Source organism: Ochotona curzoniae, unplaced genomic scaffold (genome assembly GCF_017591425.1).
Source record: "Ochotona curzoniae isolate NIBS_2020 unplaced genomic scaffold, NIBS_Ocur_1.0 contig_3819, whole genome shotgun sequence".
NCBI classification, from domain to species: Eukaryota; Metazoa; Chordata; class Mammalia; order Lagomorpha; family Ochotonidae; genus Ochotona; species Ochotona curzoniae.
The window spans coordinates 58,263,832-58,281,068 of NW_024466004.1; the positions used below are offsets into that span (position 1 = coordinate 58,263,832).

Genomic DNA, 17,237 nt, shown 5'->3' on the forward strand with positions numbered 1-17,237 from the left:
AGGTGTGAGCCAGGCCAGAGCCAGGAACCAGGAATTCCGTCTTACTTTCTCTCTTGGGTGGCACAGGCCCATGAGCCTGGACCATCATCAGCTGCCCACAGGCGATCCAAACACACTTTTTGTCTCCGGGCTCAAGCTGGCCTGGACCCTGCTGCTGATGGACATTTGGGGAGTAAATCAGCAGATGAAAGAAGCTCTTTGTTTTGTCTTTCTGCAGTTCAAATAAATAAGTAAATATGTATATAAATGTTTGAAGGAGTTCCACAGAGGAGAGACAGCAAGCAAAGTCTTGCATGTGCTGGTTCATTTTCTGAATGACCCCAGTGGCCTGAGCTGAGCTGATCTGAAGCCAGGAGCCAGGAACAAGTTCTGTGTCTCTCTTGTGGGTGCAGGTTCCCAAGGCTTTGGGCCGTCCTCAACTGCTTTCCCAGACCACAAGCAGGAAGCTGGATGGGAAGCAAGGCCACTGGGATTAGAACCGGTGCCCATATGGGATCCCGACGCATGCATGAGAGGATTTTAGCTGATAGGCTATCACACTGGGCCCGAGAATAAATAATTTTAATACTTACTTTCATCCTGAAACTACACTACACAAGGTCAGCTTACATAGGACATTCATGCAGCTCTTGCAAACATTTTTTTTCCTTTTAAGGTTTATGTTTTATTTATTTGAAAGCAGAGTTATGGGGTAACTAGAGATAGACAGAGAGTGCATGAGCTTCTATCTGTTGGTTCAGGCAGCTGCAATGGCTTAGGATGAGCCAGGCAAAAGCAGGAGCCTGGAGCTTCTTTCTTGGAAATTTTCCCTGTGAATGCAGGGCCCCAAGCACTTGGGCCATCTTCTGTTTTCCCAAAGGCCAACAGGGAGCTGGGTTGGAAATAGAGCAGCCAAGACTCTGACTGGTGTGCATATGGGGTACTTCAGGGAGGCTTGACCGGGTAAGCTACAATACTGGCTCCTCTTGCAAATTTTTGCAGGTGTTATTGTCCCTGATTTTAAAATTAGTTCTCAAAAAGGTCACTTTGTCCAGATGCCACAGCATGTGGCAGAGAGAATTTCTGGCCTCTGACTTTATCCCCACTGCTTAGATGTGGAAATGGATAATCCCCATGCCCCGACCAATGGGGTTGATGGTCTACAGAGGCATGCTTGCTTCTCAGCTATGTAGCCATCATTAAAAATAAAATAATTTTGGGCCCGGCGCAGTGGCGCAGTGGTTAAGGTCCTTGCCTTGCACGCCCGGGATCCCATATGGGCGCCAGTTCTATCCTGGCAACCCCGCTTCCCTTCCAGCTCCCTGCCTGTGGCCCAGGAAAGCAGTCGAGGACGGCCCAAGGCTTTGGGACCCTGCACCCGCGTGGGAGACCCGGAAGAGGCTCCTGGCTTCGGATCGGCATAGTATCGGCCCGTTGCGCTCACTTGGGGAGTGAATCATCGGACGAAGATCTTCCTCTCTGTCTCTCCTTTCTGTATATCCGCCTTTCCAACAAAAAAAACAATAAAAATAAATCTATAAAAATAAAATAAAATGATTTTTTTTAAAGGAGCAGATGGTAGCCAAGCTGTATGAGCCTGCACCTCTGAGCTTCTTGTAACCAGTGAAACCAAGTTGAAATTTATAGTTATTCTGTCGCTTTTTAGTTGTATGTCATCAATTATGACTTTTCAGCTGAATTTTGTACTAGGACACACTGTAATATAATCACAGTAAATCAAAGCAGAATATGAGTTGTAGAAAGTGCACTATAAAAGGGATTTTCTGGAATTGAAATCTTATATTTATATTTCCACTCTTAAATCTGTAATTGATTCCAGCAATTCTGAGAGCAGAATAGAGCTGGAAGGTCGTAGTCCTGCCCATCAGACCCTGCTGTGTGCACAGCAGGGAATATCCTGCATCCACTGGGTCACTTCCCAAGTGGCTGCAGCAGCCAAAGGTCAGCTTGTCTGAGACCAGGAGCCAGGAGAGCTTCCTCCAGGTCTCCCATATGGGTGTAGGGTTCCCAAGGCTTTGGGCCACCCTCAACTGCTTTCCCAAATCACAAGCTGGGAACTGAAAGGGAAGTGGAGCAGTCAGGACACCAGTGCCTGTATGCAATCCTAGTGCATGCAAGGCAATGACTTTAACCATTAGGTTTCTGCACTAGTCCCTGCATGCTTGTTTTTTTTTTTTTTTTTTTTTTTTTAAGATTTATTTTTATTATTTTTTCATTGGAAAGGCGGATATACAGAGAGGAGAGACAGAGAGGAAGATCTTCCGTCCGATGATTCACTCCCCAAGTGAGCGCAACAGGCCAATACTATGCCGATCCGAAGCCAGGAGCCTCTTCTGGGTCTCCCACGCGGGTGCAGGTTCCCAAGGCTTTGGGCCGTCCTGACTGCTTTCCCAGGCCACAGGCAGGGAGCTGGAAGGGAAGCGTGGCCGCCGGGATTAGAACCGGCGCCCATATGGGATCCCGGGCGTGTAAGGCGAGGACCTTTAACCACTTGTGCCACCGCGCCAGGCCCATACATGCTTGTTTTTTAAAAAAATTTATATTTTTTAACTTTTTAAAAAATATTTACTTTCATTTTTTCTTTTAAAAAGATTTATGTATTTTACTTGAGAATCAAAGTTACAGAGAGAGAGACACACACATAGGTATCCTTCATCTGCTGGTTTAGTCTCCAAATGGTGCAAAGCCACAGCTGAGCCAATCCAAAGCCAGGAGCCAGGAGCCAGGAGCTTCTTCCTGAGTCTCCTATGTAGATCTCATGTTGGGTCACCATCTGCTGCTTTCCCAGAGTGTAAGCGGGAAACTGATTCAAAAGTGGAACAATTAGACTCAAACCAGTGCTCATATATGATTATGCCAGTGCCACAGGTGGAGAACTAGCCTGCCACCCTATTGGCCCTTTACTTTCATTTCTTAATCCTTTCTGCCACTTATCTTTGAAGAACAGAGGCAGAAATCTCCCATCTGCCATCCCTGAAGCTGGGATCCTAGAGCTCAGGTCTCGCAAGTGAGTGACAGGATGCAAATACTTGAGCCATCAGCTGCTGCAACAGTGTTGGGCGTTAGTGGGACACTAAAATCACGAGTGGCCTAGAACCTAGGCACTGTCAGACATGTGATACAGGCAGCCCAATAGTGTGCTAGCTGCTGTGCCAGACATTTGCCACCATGCATGCTTTTAGTATGTGCTAAGCTATACTGTTAATGCTAGTAATTTTCCTCGGTATATTCCTACTTAGTTATCGTGAACTTCTGCTGAACAAACCTGATATATTTTCTCAAGTTCAGAGGCAAGATTCTAAAGCTTCTTATATTTATATATTGAATAAATGGAATTTCATTGAATTTTTTTTTTAAACAGGAATTCTTTTCAAAGAAATCAGATTGTTCGTTATTTATGTTTGGTTCCCATAATAAGAAGCGACCAAATAATCTAGTACTAGGTAAGTGTCAATAACTTGTTACTATTTTTATTTATAGTGTCAACTCTGTGAGTCAAATGAAGTGTAGGTGTTGAAAATCTGGGAGCAAACAGTAAGCTGCAACAAAGTTGTATAAATCAGCTTTTAAAAACAAAAAACAAAAAACAAAAACTCATGTATTTCTTTGAAAGGCAGAATGGCAGAGAAAGGTCTTTGGCTTATTAGTCCTCTTTCCAAATGGCTGCAATAGCCAGTGCTGGGCCAGGCCAAAGCCACGAGCCATCATCTGCTGCCTCTAGTTCTCACTTACATGGAACTGAAATAGAAGCTGGTAGAACACAAGCCAGGCACTGGCTGATGTGGGATGTGGTTGTCCCAAGCAGTGGTTTAATCCACTGTGCCATAATGCCCAACTCTGTAAATCAGCTTTATGTTACTACAATGAAATACCAGGAAGAACTAAGTATAAAAAGATTCGGGCTGGCATAATGGCTCTCTTCTCTGCTTGCAAGTGCTGACATCTCATATGGGTACTGGTTTGTATCCCAGTTGCTCTACTTCTGATGCAGTTCCATACTTACAGCCTGGGAAAGCAATGGAGGATGGCTCAAAGCCTTGGGACCCTGTACCTATGTGGAGACCTGGAAGAGGTTCCTGGCTTCAAATTGGCTTAGGTCCTGCTGTTGGTGGCCATTTGGGGAGTGAGTCAGAGGTTGGAAGATCTTTTTTTCTCTTTCTCTGCATAAAATCTGCCTTTCCAATAAAATAATGAAATCTTCACAAAAATAAAAAAGAGAAAAAGGTTATTTAACTCCGGTAGTTCAGGTCCAAGATTGGGTGACTACATTGGGTTAATTCATGTTAGGGGTAGAGTACTTTATTTTCCTTTGATTGGGGAATGAACCAGCAGATGGAAGAACTCTCTAATTCTGCCTTTCAAATAAAAAGTAAATAGATCTTAAAAAAGAAGAAGAAAGAAAGAATCTTTGCCTGTGTGTATTGAGATTTGGTCTGGCACAGACAAGTTGTAGCATCTGTGCCCTTTCAGCAGTCTGTAAAATACGGAGTTGTACTAAAATAATGATCTGCCCAGTCTTTTCTGTGACTACTGTCTGAGCACTATTTTAAGTACAACTGAAAACTTTCTTTTCAAATTTTATTTTTAACATTGTTTACATAGTTGAGAGGGCTACACATCCATGTTGGGAGGGTTAAGACATGGAGGAAGGTGAGTGGGGCAGATGCTTCTTTTTTTTTCCTCCAGGGTCTGCAGAGGGTGGGAACAGTTGGAAATCTTGAAAGATGCTTGCATGTATGGGGTGTATGGCAAGAAAGAGGAGAGTGATCGTGTCGGTGTTAAGTCATTCTGTATATGTAGATACATGGGTTCAGGCAATTGGGAGAAACACATGCTTCAAATTTATCTTCCTTCTAGGTCGCATGTATGACTACCATGTGCTGGATATGATTGAGTTAGGTATTGAGAAGTTTGTCTCGCTAAAAGATATTAAGGTAAGAAACTGATGGTAAAAACCAAAAAATACTTCACAGTGCTGCTGTAGGCCCTCGTGACATCTTGTAGTGAAGACTACTGATGTGTGCTATGGATTCGGTATTTTATTCTGCCATCATCTGAAACAAAAAATAGAACTTTTTTTTCCCCTTTACTTTTTTGGAACAAAAGAAATTTTTTTGTTTTGAAAGGCAGAGAGACAGGAAGTGAGCAAGCCAGGCAGATTTGTAGGTTCACTCCCCAAATGTCCACAACAGCCAGCGCTGGTCCCCACTAAAGGCAGGATTTAGGTCTCCCTCACGGGTGCCAGGCACCCAGCACCCAGAGCCGCCATCTGCAGCCTCCTAGGGTATGCATTGGCAGGAACTTGAACCAAGTGCACCCGTATGGAAAGCAAACATCCGTAATGTACTTACTGCCTCACCAGATATGTACCCCTGAATTGAGAAGAGTAGGTAAGGAGTGTATAACACATGTGGGTCTTTGTTTAGGGGGAGTTCAGACTACTTACTAAAGCTTGTCTGAGTCCAGAATTTAAAATGCCACCCCTTTCCTCTACGTTGTCACAGCATGTAGATGAAGCAGTCTAATAAATACCAGAATTGTTGGATTGAGCCGTGTTTTCACTCCAGGATAATCTGCATGAGCCTACGGAATTTTAAACAGTAGAATTGCTAATTGCTGACTCCGTCTTCCTTGAGGACTTCCATCTTTGCATCTGCATTGTTGAAATGGGATTATGGAATTGAAAGTAGTAACCAGTGGTAAAGATTAGCTCAGAAAGACAGGAAGACTGGCCTACCGCAGCTGCTGGGGCCGGATTCAGCATGTGTTTCACCTGAGCTCTGTTTCTGGCTGAGTCTGTCCCCATAGATGCGTTGTTTCGCCTGGACCTCTTAGCTGTACCTAGTGAGGCTGAAGTGATGTGCACCATTGTATTACTCAGAAATTGCCACTCAGGGAGGATCCATTGGTGACCTGAATTCACATGCAGCTAATGTAACCAAGGCGAGGACTCAGGGGCTTTAAGAGACAGCATAACATGGAAAGTTGGCTAATTATTGTCTGTTTATTATATTGTATTTTACTAAAGATTTATTTATTTTATTTGGTTTATAGAGACATAACGAGAGAGAGAGATCTTCCATCTCTTGTTCGTTACCTAAACAGCCAGAGCTGCACTGATTTGAAACTGGGAGCCAGGAGCTTTTTCCTGGTCTCCCATGTGGGTGTTAGAGCCCAAGGACTCGGGTCATTCTCTGCTTCCTGCCTTCCCAGGCCATTAGCAGGGAGCTGGATTGGAAATGGAGCAGCCAGGACTTGAGCCAGTGCTCATATGGCAATACTGGCACTGCAGGCGGAGGCTTAACTTGCAGGCCACGGAGCTAGTCCCTAGTTTATGGGTTTTTCAGTGTTTTCTTTTTGTTGTTGTTTATGTAGTTTCAGAATTCCCATTAGCTGGTTCACTCCCCAAATACCTAGCAACCAAAAACTCAATCCACGTCTTTGGTGTGGATGGCCAGGGCCCAAGCTGGTGACTTGTCATCACATGTTGCCCACCTGGGTTAGGCATCAGCAGGAGGCTGGAATTGAGTGTAGAGCCAGGGCTTGAACACGGAGACTCCAGTGTGGGATATAGGGCTCTCAACTGCTGTGCTTACTCATTTTTATGGGGTTTTCAGGCTTTTGGTATAGTTGTGTTAAATTGTACCAGGTATGTAATCACCCCTTTTCCCAGTTTTCCTCTAAAAATAGGGCATTCCTTTCAGGTTTATTAATGAAAGTGTCTTATATTTTTGAAATAAAGGTCTTGCCAGGTTGCATGTAGTCATTAACCCCCTTGACTAGGGACAGGGCAGAGCAGTGACCTCACGTTGAGTCTAGAGGCAAATCACCTGGGCAGGAGGCCCATCTTGGCCTTTTAGGTTACATCATTTCCAGCTGTGTGTGTAGGATTAGTCTACTGTGCTGTCTCGCCACACCCACATCCCTTTATTAATATTTATTTATTTTTATTTATTTATTTAAAGATTTATTTTATTATTATTTTTTTAAGATTTATTTTTATTATTTTTTCATTGGAAAGGCGGATATACAGAGAGGAGAGACAGAGAGGAAGATCTTCCGTCTGATGATCCACTCCCCAAGTGAGCGCAACGGGCCGATACTATGCCGATCCGAAGCCAGGAGCCTCTTCCGGGTCTCCCACGCGGGTGCAGGGTCCCAAAGTTTTGGGCCGTCCTCGACTGCTTTCCCAGGCCACAGGCAGGGAGCTGGAAGGGAAGCGGGGCTGCCGGGATTAGAACCGGCGCCCATATGGGATCCCGGGCGTGCAAGGCGAGGACCTTTAACCACTTGCGCCACCGCGCCAGGCCCTAAAGATTTATTTTTATTACAAAGTCAGATATACAGAGAGGAGAGACAGAGAGGAAGATCTTCCGTCCGACGATTCACTCCCCAAGTGAGCGCAACAGGCCAATGCTATGCCAATCCGAAGCCAGGATCCAGGAACTTCTTGCAGGTCTCCCACACGGGTGCAGGTTCCCAGGGCCTTGGGCCATCCTTGACCACTTTCACAGGCCACAAGCAGGGAGCTGGATGGGAAGTGGAGCTGCGGGGATTAGAACCGGCACCCATATGGGATCTTGGCGTGTTCAAGGCAAGAACTTTAGCCACTATGCCACGCCGCCGGCCCTATTTATTTGTTTTTTAAATATGGGATTGTTTTTGCTACAATCCATGATACTTTATTTTTGTTTTTTACTTCTTCAAAATATTTTTTTTTTTCTCTTTTTAAATTCTTCATTGACTCATTGATCATACAGTAACATCATTTTTTCAGGGAGGTGTTTTATTTTCTGTTTTATTTCTTCATTGACACATTGGTTACTTGATAATATGTTATTTAACTCCATGGTGTTGTAAATTTTTTAACTTTATTCCTGTTGTTGATTTTACTTTATGGTTTTATATTTAAGGGAATATATATAGTAATTGTGTAATAGAACTGTCATATCCAGATGTGGAGATACAGTGCAGTATGCATCTCTACTTCCAAACCAAAGATGCACTCCTAATGAAACTGTTGGATATGTCTTAACGATAGGATGAAGGACTGTCTGTAACAGTAATGTCAGGATACACTTAAACAGCAGAATGATGGACTTGGGACTGCTTATGAAGGACTATACTATTGTAATAATATAGGGAAGATCATTCGTGGGGGAGAGAACTTAGGGAGGGGGTAAGGGAAATCCATGGCGTATGAAAAACTGTATCATAAAATTTAAAAAAACAGAACAAAACACAAAACTAGACCTACAAATCTCCCAAGCATTGCTTCGCTCCCCAGGTGCCTCCAAGGGGCCTGTGTTAGCCAGGCCGAGGCTAAGAGCAAGGAACTCAGGCTGGCTCCTCACCCACCTGGGTGGCAGGGACCCAAGGACTTGAACCCTCAGCTGGTGCCTCTTAGGGTGGATGTTAACAGCAAGGTAGACTTGGAAGTCCAGCTCAGACTTGAATCTAGGCACACCAATGTGGAATCTTGTCTTTTCTGTTTGTTTTTAAAGGCTTTATTTTAATTTTATTTTATTACAAAAGAGAGAGGAAGACAGACCGATTTGCCATTTACTGGTTTGCTTTCCAAATGGCTGCATTTGTCCTGAGTGAGTCCTATCCAAAGCCAAGAGCCAGAAGCTTTTTCTGTGGGTTTACGGGCCCAAACATTAGACTATTAGCAGGAAGTTGGATCATAAGTAGAGCAGCTGGGACTCCATATGCATGGGTAGCTGGCACTGCAGGCTGAGTGAGGCTTGAGCTGATTCTCCACAGCTCCACAGCACTAGCCCTTTGAGTATCTTTTTTTTTTTAAAATTTATTTTATTTTTATTGGAAAGGTAGATATACAGAGAGGAGAGACAGAGAGGAAGATCTGTCCGATGATTCACTCCCAAAGTGACCACAACGGCCGATGCTATGCCGATCCGAAGCCAGGAGCCTCTTCCGGGTCTCCCACGCGGGTGCAGGGTCCCAAAGCTTTGGGCCGTCCTCGACTGCTTTCCCAGGCCACAGGCAGGGAGCTGGAAGGGAAGTGGAGCTGCGGGGATTAGAACCTGCGCCCATATGGGATCCCGGGTGTGTAAGGTGAGGACCTTAACCTCTGCGCCACCGCACCGGGCCCACCCTTTGAGTGTCTTAAGCAGTGTGTCTGCCATGCCAAAAGCCTGCCCAGAATCCTGCTTTCTGGTATGACCACACATCAAGAAGACAAGAGTGAAATAATCCTTTCTGAGAAAATTGATTACATTTACATTGTAAACAAGGTACTTTACTTGAAAAGTGTCTGGATGTGTTATAATTTTTAAGAGTTATTTCCTCTGCTTGATAGCTCTCAAAGGGGTGTTTCAAGAACTCACTAAGTAGAATGTTTTTAGTATGTTATATCGTAGTTCAGTTTTTCTTAATGGAAGATGTATTTTTTGTTGTTATGCATTGTGCTCAGGATGATTTGTTGTTGATGTGGCCCTACTTTGTCCTACCTACTATACACATGGGCCCCCACAGCCCTAGGGTCAGGCTGGCACAGAGAGCGCCAGTCGGGGAAGAGTTTTGGATCTGGACGGTCTGTTGGGCACGTTTCCATCTTCTGAGTGCACATGTTTCGTTTAGGGTGTTGAGAGCAGCGAATGCCAACCAGAGCATCCTGGGGAGCAGGGGAGCAGCAGGCTGCCTGTGGGTCTAGGGGTGGAAGACATCTGTTTTTCTGCCCTGTTTGTCGTTGCCATACTTGGTCTTATTTTGTTTGCTTGATTTATTTTTCAGTGAAATTAATTAGTAGCTCAAACCAACAGCTGTTTACCTTCTAAATTCTTCAGCTTGAAACACTTTTCTATTTTAATTTCTTTTCTTTGGTGACTACCAAAACCACTTTATTCTTGGCATAGAAAATCCAGAACTGAGCAGGATACATTTAGAAAAAGTTTCAGCTCCACGAGTAAGGATTTGCCAGTATTTTCTGTCGTTTAGGTACAGTTACACTGCTCCCCCTGTAAATGGCTAGGTTAGCTGTCATTTATAAATTCTCTTAGGGAGTAAACCAGCAAGGGAAACTGTGCTTCTTCGTCTGCCTCTCAAGTAAGATTAAATTTAAAAAACCCTTTATGTAACATGGCAGGCACAGCATGGTGGCACCAAAAATTCAAATACATTTCACGTAAGTACTTTCCCTACAGATAAACTTGTTTTGGTGCTTGGAGGCAGGCTGTTAGCACTTTTCTGTTTTTCCGAGTTTTGTTTTGTGGATTTTTACAAGTGTAGCTTTAAAATTTGTTTTTACTTGAGGGCAGAGGGACAGTGTAAGAGTTCTCCCATCTGCTGATTTGTTCCTTGTATGCCCTCAGTGGCCAGGGCTCGGCCAGGAGCCAGGCACACCCTCCAGGACTTCCTGAGGGTGTCAGGGACCCACTTACTTGAATCATTACCTTCTGCCTGCCAGAGTACAGCTGGGACTTGAACCCAGGTTCTTCCATAAGGGTTCCAATGTTCCAGGTCATATCCTACTCTTGTGCCAAATGTCTGTCTCTAACTATAGCTTTAAATTTTATTCTTTGTATAATTGACTGTTATATGTATTATATGTACTTGTATATAGACTATTATATGCTAATATGTAGATTACATCCTTTTTGGATTCCTTATTCAATAATGAAAGTGAATAAACTTTTTTTTTTTTAAATTTATTTTTATTGCGAAGTCAGATATTCAGGGAAGAGGAGAGACAGAGAGGAAGATCTTCTGTCCGATAACTCACTCCCAAAGTGACCACAACGGCTGGTGCTGTGCCAGTCTGAAGTCAGGATCCAGGTACTTCCTCCAGGTCTCCCACATGGGTACAGGGTCCCAAGGCTTTGGGCTGTCCTCGACTGCTTTCCCAGGCCACAAGCAGGGAAGCTGGATGGGAAGTGGAGCTGATGAGATTAGAACCAGCTCCCATATGGGATCCTGGGCATGCAAGGCGAGGACTTTAGCTGCTAGGCCACTGCACCAAGCCTGAATAAAACAGTTTTTTTAAGAAAAAAGTCCATAGGGTTAAAAATTCCATCTGTTTTAAAATCTAAAGTCAGTATTTGCAGATATAGCACATAAAATGTAATAACATATTACAATATTTAAATGCTGAGGATTTTTATTTATTTTTTTATTTAAGGTTTATTTATATATTTAAAAGGTAGTATGACAAGGAGGGAGAGAGAGAGATTTTCCACCTTTTGATTCATTCACTCCTCAAATGCCGGAAATATCCCAGGCTGGGCCAACCTGAAGGCAGGACCTGGGACTCCAGCTGGGACTCCACATGGTGCCAGGTACCAAAGTCTTGAGCCTCACTTGCTGCCTCCCAGCGTGTGCATCAGCAGACAGCTGTGTTGGAAGCAGAAATGCTGGGTCTGTGTCTTGCAGTCGGACATCAGATGCTGGCTTGTTTAACCTGCCTTGCTGTTGACTTCTGTCTTTTGGTATTATTTGTTGTTAGAGAACCAGAGAGGAAGATCTCCTACTTACTGGTTTACTCTTTGAATGCTTAGAGTAACTAGGACTTGCCAGACCATATTTAGAGTGACTGGGAACTCAGACAAGGTCTTCCACAGGAGTGGCAGGAACTCAAGTACTGGAGCCAGGACTCCACTCTGCCCAGGCACTTATGGGATGCAGGCAGCTGAGTAGCTATTTTAACCTCTATACCAAATACCTATTTCCTGAATACTTTATTTTTTATTAAAAAAATTTTTAAAGATATATTTATTTTTATTGCAGTCAGATATATAGAGAGGAGGAGACAGAGAGGAAGATCTTCTGTCTGATGGTTCACTCTCCAATCAGCAATCCTGGCTGTGCCAATCCAAAGTTGGAAGCCTGGAACTTCCTCTAGGTCTCCCATGTTGGTGCAGGGTCCCAAGGCTTTGGGCTGTCCTCGACTGCTTTCCCAGGCCACAAACAGGGAGCTGGATGGGAAGTGGAGCTGTAGGGATCAGAACCGGTGCCCATATGGGATCCTGGTGTGTTCAAGGCGAGGATTTTAGCTGCTAGACCACTGCACCATGCCCTCCCTGAATACTTTAAAGTCAGCATGTGAAACTGTTTAGATTTTGATATTTAAATAATGTTTTTTTGTTTTATAGAATAGTAAATGTCCTGAGGGCACAAAGCCCATGTTGATATTTGCTGGTGATGATTTTGATGTAACAGAGGACCATAGAAGACTAAAAAGTCTTCTTATTGGTAAGTATATAATATTTCCTATATACTGGGTCACTTGGGCCATTTTACCACTTTGTTCTAGCTGTGCAGCTTTTCTTTCCCTTTTCCTTTTTATTTCCTTTTCACTATCCTTGCACCAATAGTAGGACAGAGCTACTGAGAAGGAGAGGTAAAGAGAGCAAGAAAGCGTGTGAGGGAGTTCTTTTGTTTGCTGACTCAGTCCTCAAATGGCCGCAGTGCTGAGGTTCTGCCAGACTGAAGCAGGGGAATCGGAGCTTCTTCCATGTCTTCCATGTGGATGCAGGGAGGGACCCGAGCACCCAGGCTGTCTTCTATTGGTTTCCCTGGTGCATTAGCTTTGGGAACTAGATCACAAGTGTAGTAGCTACGACTGAAACTGACACCCCTTTGGAATGCTGATGGCATACCTACTAAGCCACAGCACTGGCCCCATGCCTACATGTTTCTGTAGAATTAAAGGCGTTGTTATTTGGGCATGCATCCCTCTCAACTATATAAACAGTATTCAAAATAAAATTAAAAAACAATTAAAGACAATGTCCCTAGGCGCCGCAGCCCTCAGCTTTGTCCATAGGTTCTGACCCGTGTTTTCCAGGAACTGAAATGCATCCCTGAGAGGCAGTGGCTGTTCTTTCAATATAAGTGCCGGAGGTATTTTTTCAGTTACATTGTTAGCCCCGCTTTGTATTACTTGTTTGACCCAGACTTCCTGACTTTTCTTCCTTGGTTCTTCTAGATATTTATTGTTAGTGAGGTCAGGATTTGAAATTTGTTCTAAGGGAGAGTGCTTTGGGTCATCTGAATAGACTGTTAGGCTGCTCTGTTTTTTTTCCCTGCTTCCACTAGATGGCAGGAATGACCATACAGTGCAGTGAGGCAGAGCAGGAAATGAAACCCCGGAAGGAAGTCTGCAGAGAGAAGCAGGACAGCCGGAGAGGAACACAGTGAGATCATGCAGCACAAGAGGAAGATGGATTCTCGGGCCGACCAGAGGGGGCTCTGCAGAGTTCACTGGTTTATGTTGCATATTCTGAGGAATTAGTAGATCAGTAGAGAAAGAAGAAGTTATCAAGGGTTGACGTCCTTCCTGGCAGTGATAATCATTGTCCCCATCAGTCCAGTTCAAAACCTCGGACTTGTCCTTGGCTCACCTTACTTTTATCTTTTTCTTTCTTTCTTTTTGAAAAAACGGTTTGAAAAGCAAGGAGCTCTCATCCGTGTTTGCAGGAAACTGGTCAGGAGCTGGGCCCAGGCTTCTTCCCCAGGCGCCACAGCATTGGGTACCTGCATCGTAACCACTGGGCAGAAGTTGATCTGCCCACGAGTTGTATCCTTCTTGAATTGTTTAATTGTTGTCGTGTCATAGGTCTCACTGCTCACTGCTCAGTGCTGTGTTTTGAGGATGCGTGGGATTGGAGCCATTCCCTCATAACCTGCATCCACAGTGTCTTGTGAGCAGTTTCCTTGTGTGGACACCTGAACTGCTTGTTGTTCTTCACACTTAAACCTTAGGTGTCCCTTTGCATTTTCGGAAGCAGAATTGCTGAGTCTGGAAATACTCCCCTGTGCATAACCAGTTTGCTCTCCAGAGTGGTGTGGCAAGCTCTAGTTCTATTCGCAGTTCCCTAGGACCTCTGTTTGGCATGTCCTCGCCAACATTTTGTGAAAGTTTTGCCATCCAGATTCTGGGTGGGTAAGACTTTTTTTTTTTCATTTAAGCAAACACCTATTTTTTTTTGTTTGTTTTGGTCAGAGCTCAGTATGGTTGTTTAATTTTTATTTTTCATTATAGAGTTCCATAGACTCAGAGATTTTCCCATCTCTCCCCATTCTCACCCCTCATCCCTTTTGGGATTGGCTTATTTCACTGTGCATAAAATGATCTCTAGTTGGGACTGTTTTGTCCAACCAAATAACCTTTAGAGGTCACTCCATAGTTCCATATGGAGACACTGTTTGTTTTAAGGATATAATGTCCTTGTATAAATGTCCCAGCCTGCTGTTACATTGAGTACTTTTTTTGTGGATAGTCTTTATTTGAAATATGTCCCTTAGTAGTACTGGCCTTTTTTTAACAGTACTAACATATTTTAGGACTCTGAATCTACGCTCCAGTGCCGGTTGGAAATCTTTACTTGGATGTTCTTTTGTTGCTTTGTAAAAGCACAAGAACAGAATGAAACTTTGGTATCTTTCCCAGCATTTACAGCCATGTCTCTATCCCATTTCCTATGTTGTAGATGATGGTCACTCCCTCTAACATAGCAGTCTTATTTAATTCTTGTTGACCTTAGCCTTTTCATTTGTCAAATCCTTTGCAGTGCAAATGCTCCCTTTTTTTTTGAAAGGTAGATTTATAGAGAAGGAGATATAGAAAGAGCTTCCTTCCCCAAGTGGCTATAACAGCCACAGTTGAGCCGATCTGAAGCCAGGAGCCAGGAGTCACCTCTGGGTCTCCCACATGGATGCAGGGTCCCAAGGCTCTGAGCCATCCTCCAGTGCTTTCCCAGGCCACAAGCAGGGAGCTGGATGGGAAGTGGAACAGCCAGGACACCAACTGATGCTTATATGGGATCCTGGCAGATTTAGCTGCTGGGGGTTTAGCTGAGGATTCATCTGCTGAGCCATCACTCTAGGCTTGCAGTTGCCATTTCTATAAAGTCTTTGCCAACTAGAAATCATCTGCATCTGGTCAGAATTTCTGGAACATTGTATTTTGTGTGTGGTCTTAAATTACAGTTGCTGGTATTCATATCTAGTCTGTCTAGAAAACTGGGCCCATGGGAGGACAAGGCTGTATGTCATTATCTTTTTATCACTATTACACCCAGCACAGTGCATTGTACACAGTGGCTGCTTTGGTACATCCTCTGTAAGAGAATGGATTCTTGCCAGTTGGATTCATTTGTAGGTAATATTTGTGTGCCTTTCTAATCAGAAGATACTACACTATTAGACATTTGCCTTTTGTTTGCTGGGTGCTGCCCACTACCCCTGCCTCCCCAAGCCTTCTCCCTACACATGTTTGTAATCCACCAATGCACACTGGAGTGGAGTATCATTTTGGCAGTTAAGGTACAGTGTTAGAATTAGAGGATTACTTGTAAAGCACTGTTGGATACACATTCCAAGTTTTTTTAATATTTACTGCCTTAGACACTTTTAATTGCTAAAGAGTAAGTTCCTTGACATTTATTTCGTTCTTAAAATGTTCTCCCTTTGTTTTCTTCGTGAAAGCATATGGGGAAAACACAGAAGCCTGGAACCTGCATGTCAGGAAGGCTTTTTGTTTATTTTTCTTTCTTTTTCTTGCATGTTTCATGATGTAGTTCCTGAGGCTCAGGTTTCCTTTTCCACCCTTCCCAACCCTCTTTGTCTCCACTGTTTTCTCCTGTGTTATAAAAACAGTATAGTCCTTCAACAGTTACGACTATATCATTCTTCCATTTAGGTATCATAACAGATGGGCTTTATTAATGGGATCACTGAAGGAGAGTCATGTTTGGGCAAATTTTTGGAAAACATTTGAATGGTGTCCTTTAGATCAGCATTCTGGGTTCAAAAATGTTCCTGAGGGTTTTTGCCTGGGGGAGTGGGAAGGGTGCTGTGTGTGGGTGCACACACCTGTGCCTGTTCTAGATAGCAGTGCTGACGTGTGGAATGTGAGAAAGGAGGAGCATACAGTGGGAGGTGTGTGTGCCTGTACTCCTGACAGTAATTCCCCTCTGAGGGGCTAGCGGCAAAAGGGACAGTAAAGGCAAGGTGGCTGCAGATTGGGACCAGAATGCCATTTCCTGGTAAAATTGAGAAGAGTTGTGTCATGCTCACCTGCCTGTCCTGTAGGTTGGATTTTTTTGAACATTCATTTAATTATTTGAAAGTTGGGCTTTTATAGAAAGAGAGATGGAGAGGGAGGGATCTCTTCCATGTGCTGGTTCCCTTCACAGATGGCTGCAATGGCCAGAGTTGTGTCATTTCTTGCACCACCTGTCTATCTTTTCTAGAAATTGTGCTGGTTGTTTTTGTTTTCCTTTTTTTAACTTTCTGTGTGCTTTTAGATTTCTTCCGAGGCCCCACGGTCCCAAATATCCGCCTGGCTGGATTAGAGTACGTTTTGCACTTCACTGCCCTGAACGGGAAGATTTACTTCCGAAGCTATAAGTAAGTGTGCTTCCTTGCTTGCCGTGTTCTGTCTTCCAGGTTGGCATTGTGCTGGGACTGTTTTCCAGAGCTCAGACCTAGAACTGGTGTCTGGCCCCAAATGTGTTTGGAGAGCTGGCAGCCCAGCATGGTAGCAGCTCTGCACCTGTCCTCCTTGTGTCGGCTGCCCTGCTAGCCTGTGGCACCAAAGCTCTCCCAGGTCCCAGAGCACCTCAGATGGCACTCTCTCTGCACCTGTAGCTCAGTAAGGTGCTTCTCTTGTCTGTGTATACACGTGGAATGCCCAATCCAAAATTCTGTATGTTCCAAACCACTCACTTGATGCTCAAAAAGATTTTGGATTTGGGAGCATTTTGAGTTGCTGCTTCAAGGTTATTTACTCAGTAATGTCTAGGCAGATGCACTAAATCTGGAAAACTGCAATCTGAAAACTTCCCATTTTTATGCATTTTGATTAAGGGATATTTGATTACCTGTAACTGGGTTTAGGGCAGCAGGCCACCAGTTAGCCAATAAACATGAATCTCAAAGCCTTAAATTTAAGCAGTAAACTCTGAAAGGAGTAAGAATCATTGGTTGGCTTTCACTTTGCCATCCTTCAAAGTAAGTAAATATAGTATCAATCCTGGAAGGCAGGTGCTATGCTGAATAAGGAGCTATAATTGTGCCTCTTGAGATAAGATGGTATTACAGAAACTGTTGGTATGAAGTGTGCCGAAAGGCATCCAGGTGACAAAACACATGGAAATGTTCAATTCAGAGTTCAGAACAACAACAACCCCCACAGGACTGCGTATTTCTACTGATGACTGTATTTCTTGAAGTCACCTTCAGAATAGCCAGGAATCTTACATCATGGAAACAAA

General features: G+C 43.9%; 1 protein-coding gene across 2 annotated transcripts in view; it reads left to right on the forward strand.

Annotated features, from left to right (window-relative positions):
- Positions 1-17,237, forward strand: part of RPF2 (ribosome production factor 2 homolog) — a 34,947-nt gene that overhangs the window by 10,689 nt on the left and 7,021 nt on the right. For both annotated transcript variants that reach the window (XM_040983893.1, XM_040983894.1), the window contains exons 5-8: positions 3,362-3,443; positions 4,858-4,934; positions 12,111-12,210; positions 16,269-16,371. In XM_040983893.1, coding sequence (XP_040839827.1) covers positions 3,362-3,443; positions 4,858-4,934; positions 12,111-12,210; positions 16,269-16,371 — 362 coding nt within the window. The remainder of the gene's footprint in view (positions 1-3,361; positions 3,444-4,857; positions 4,935-12,110; positions 12,211-16,268; positions 16,372-17,237) is intronic.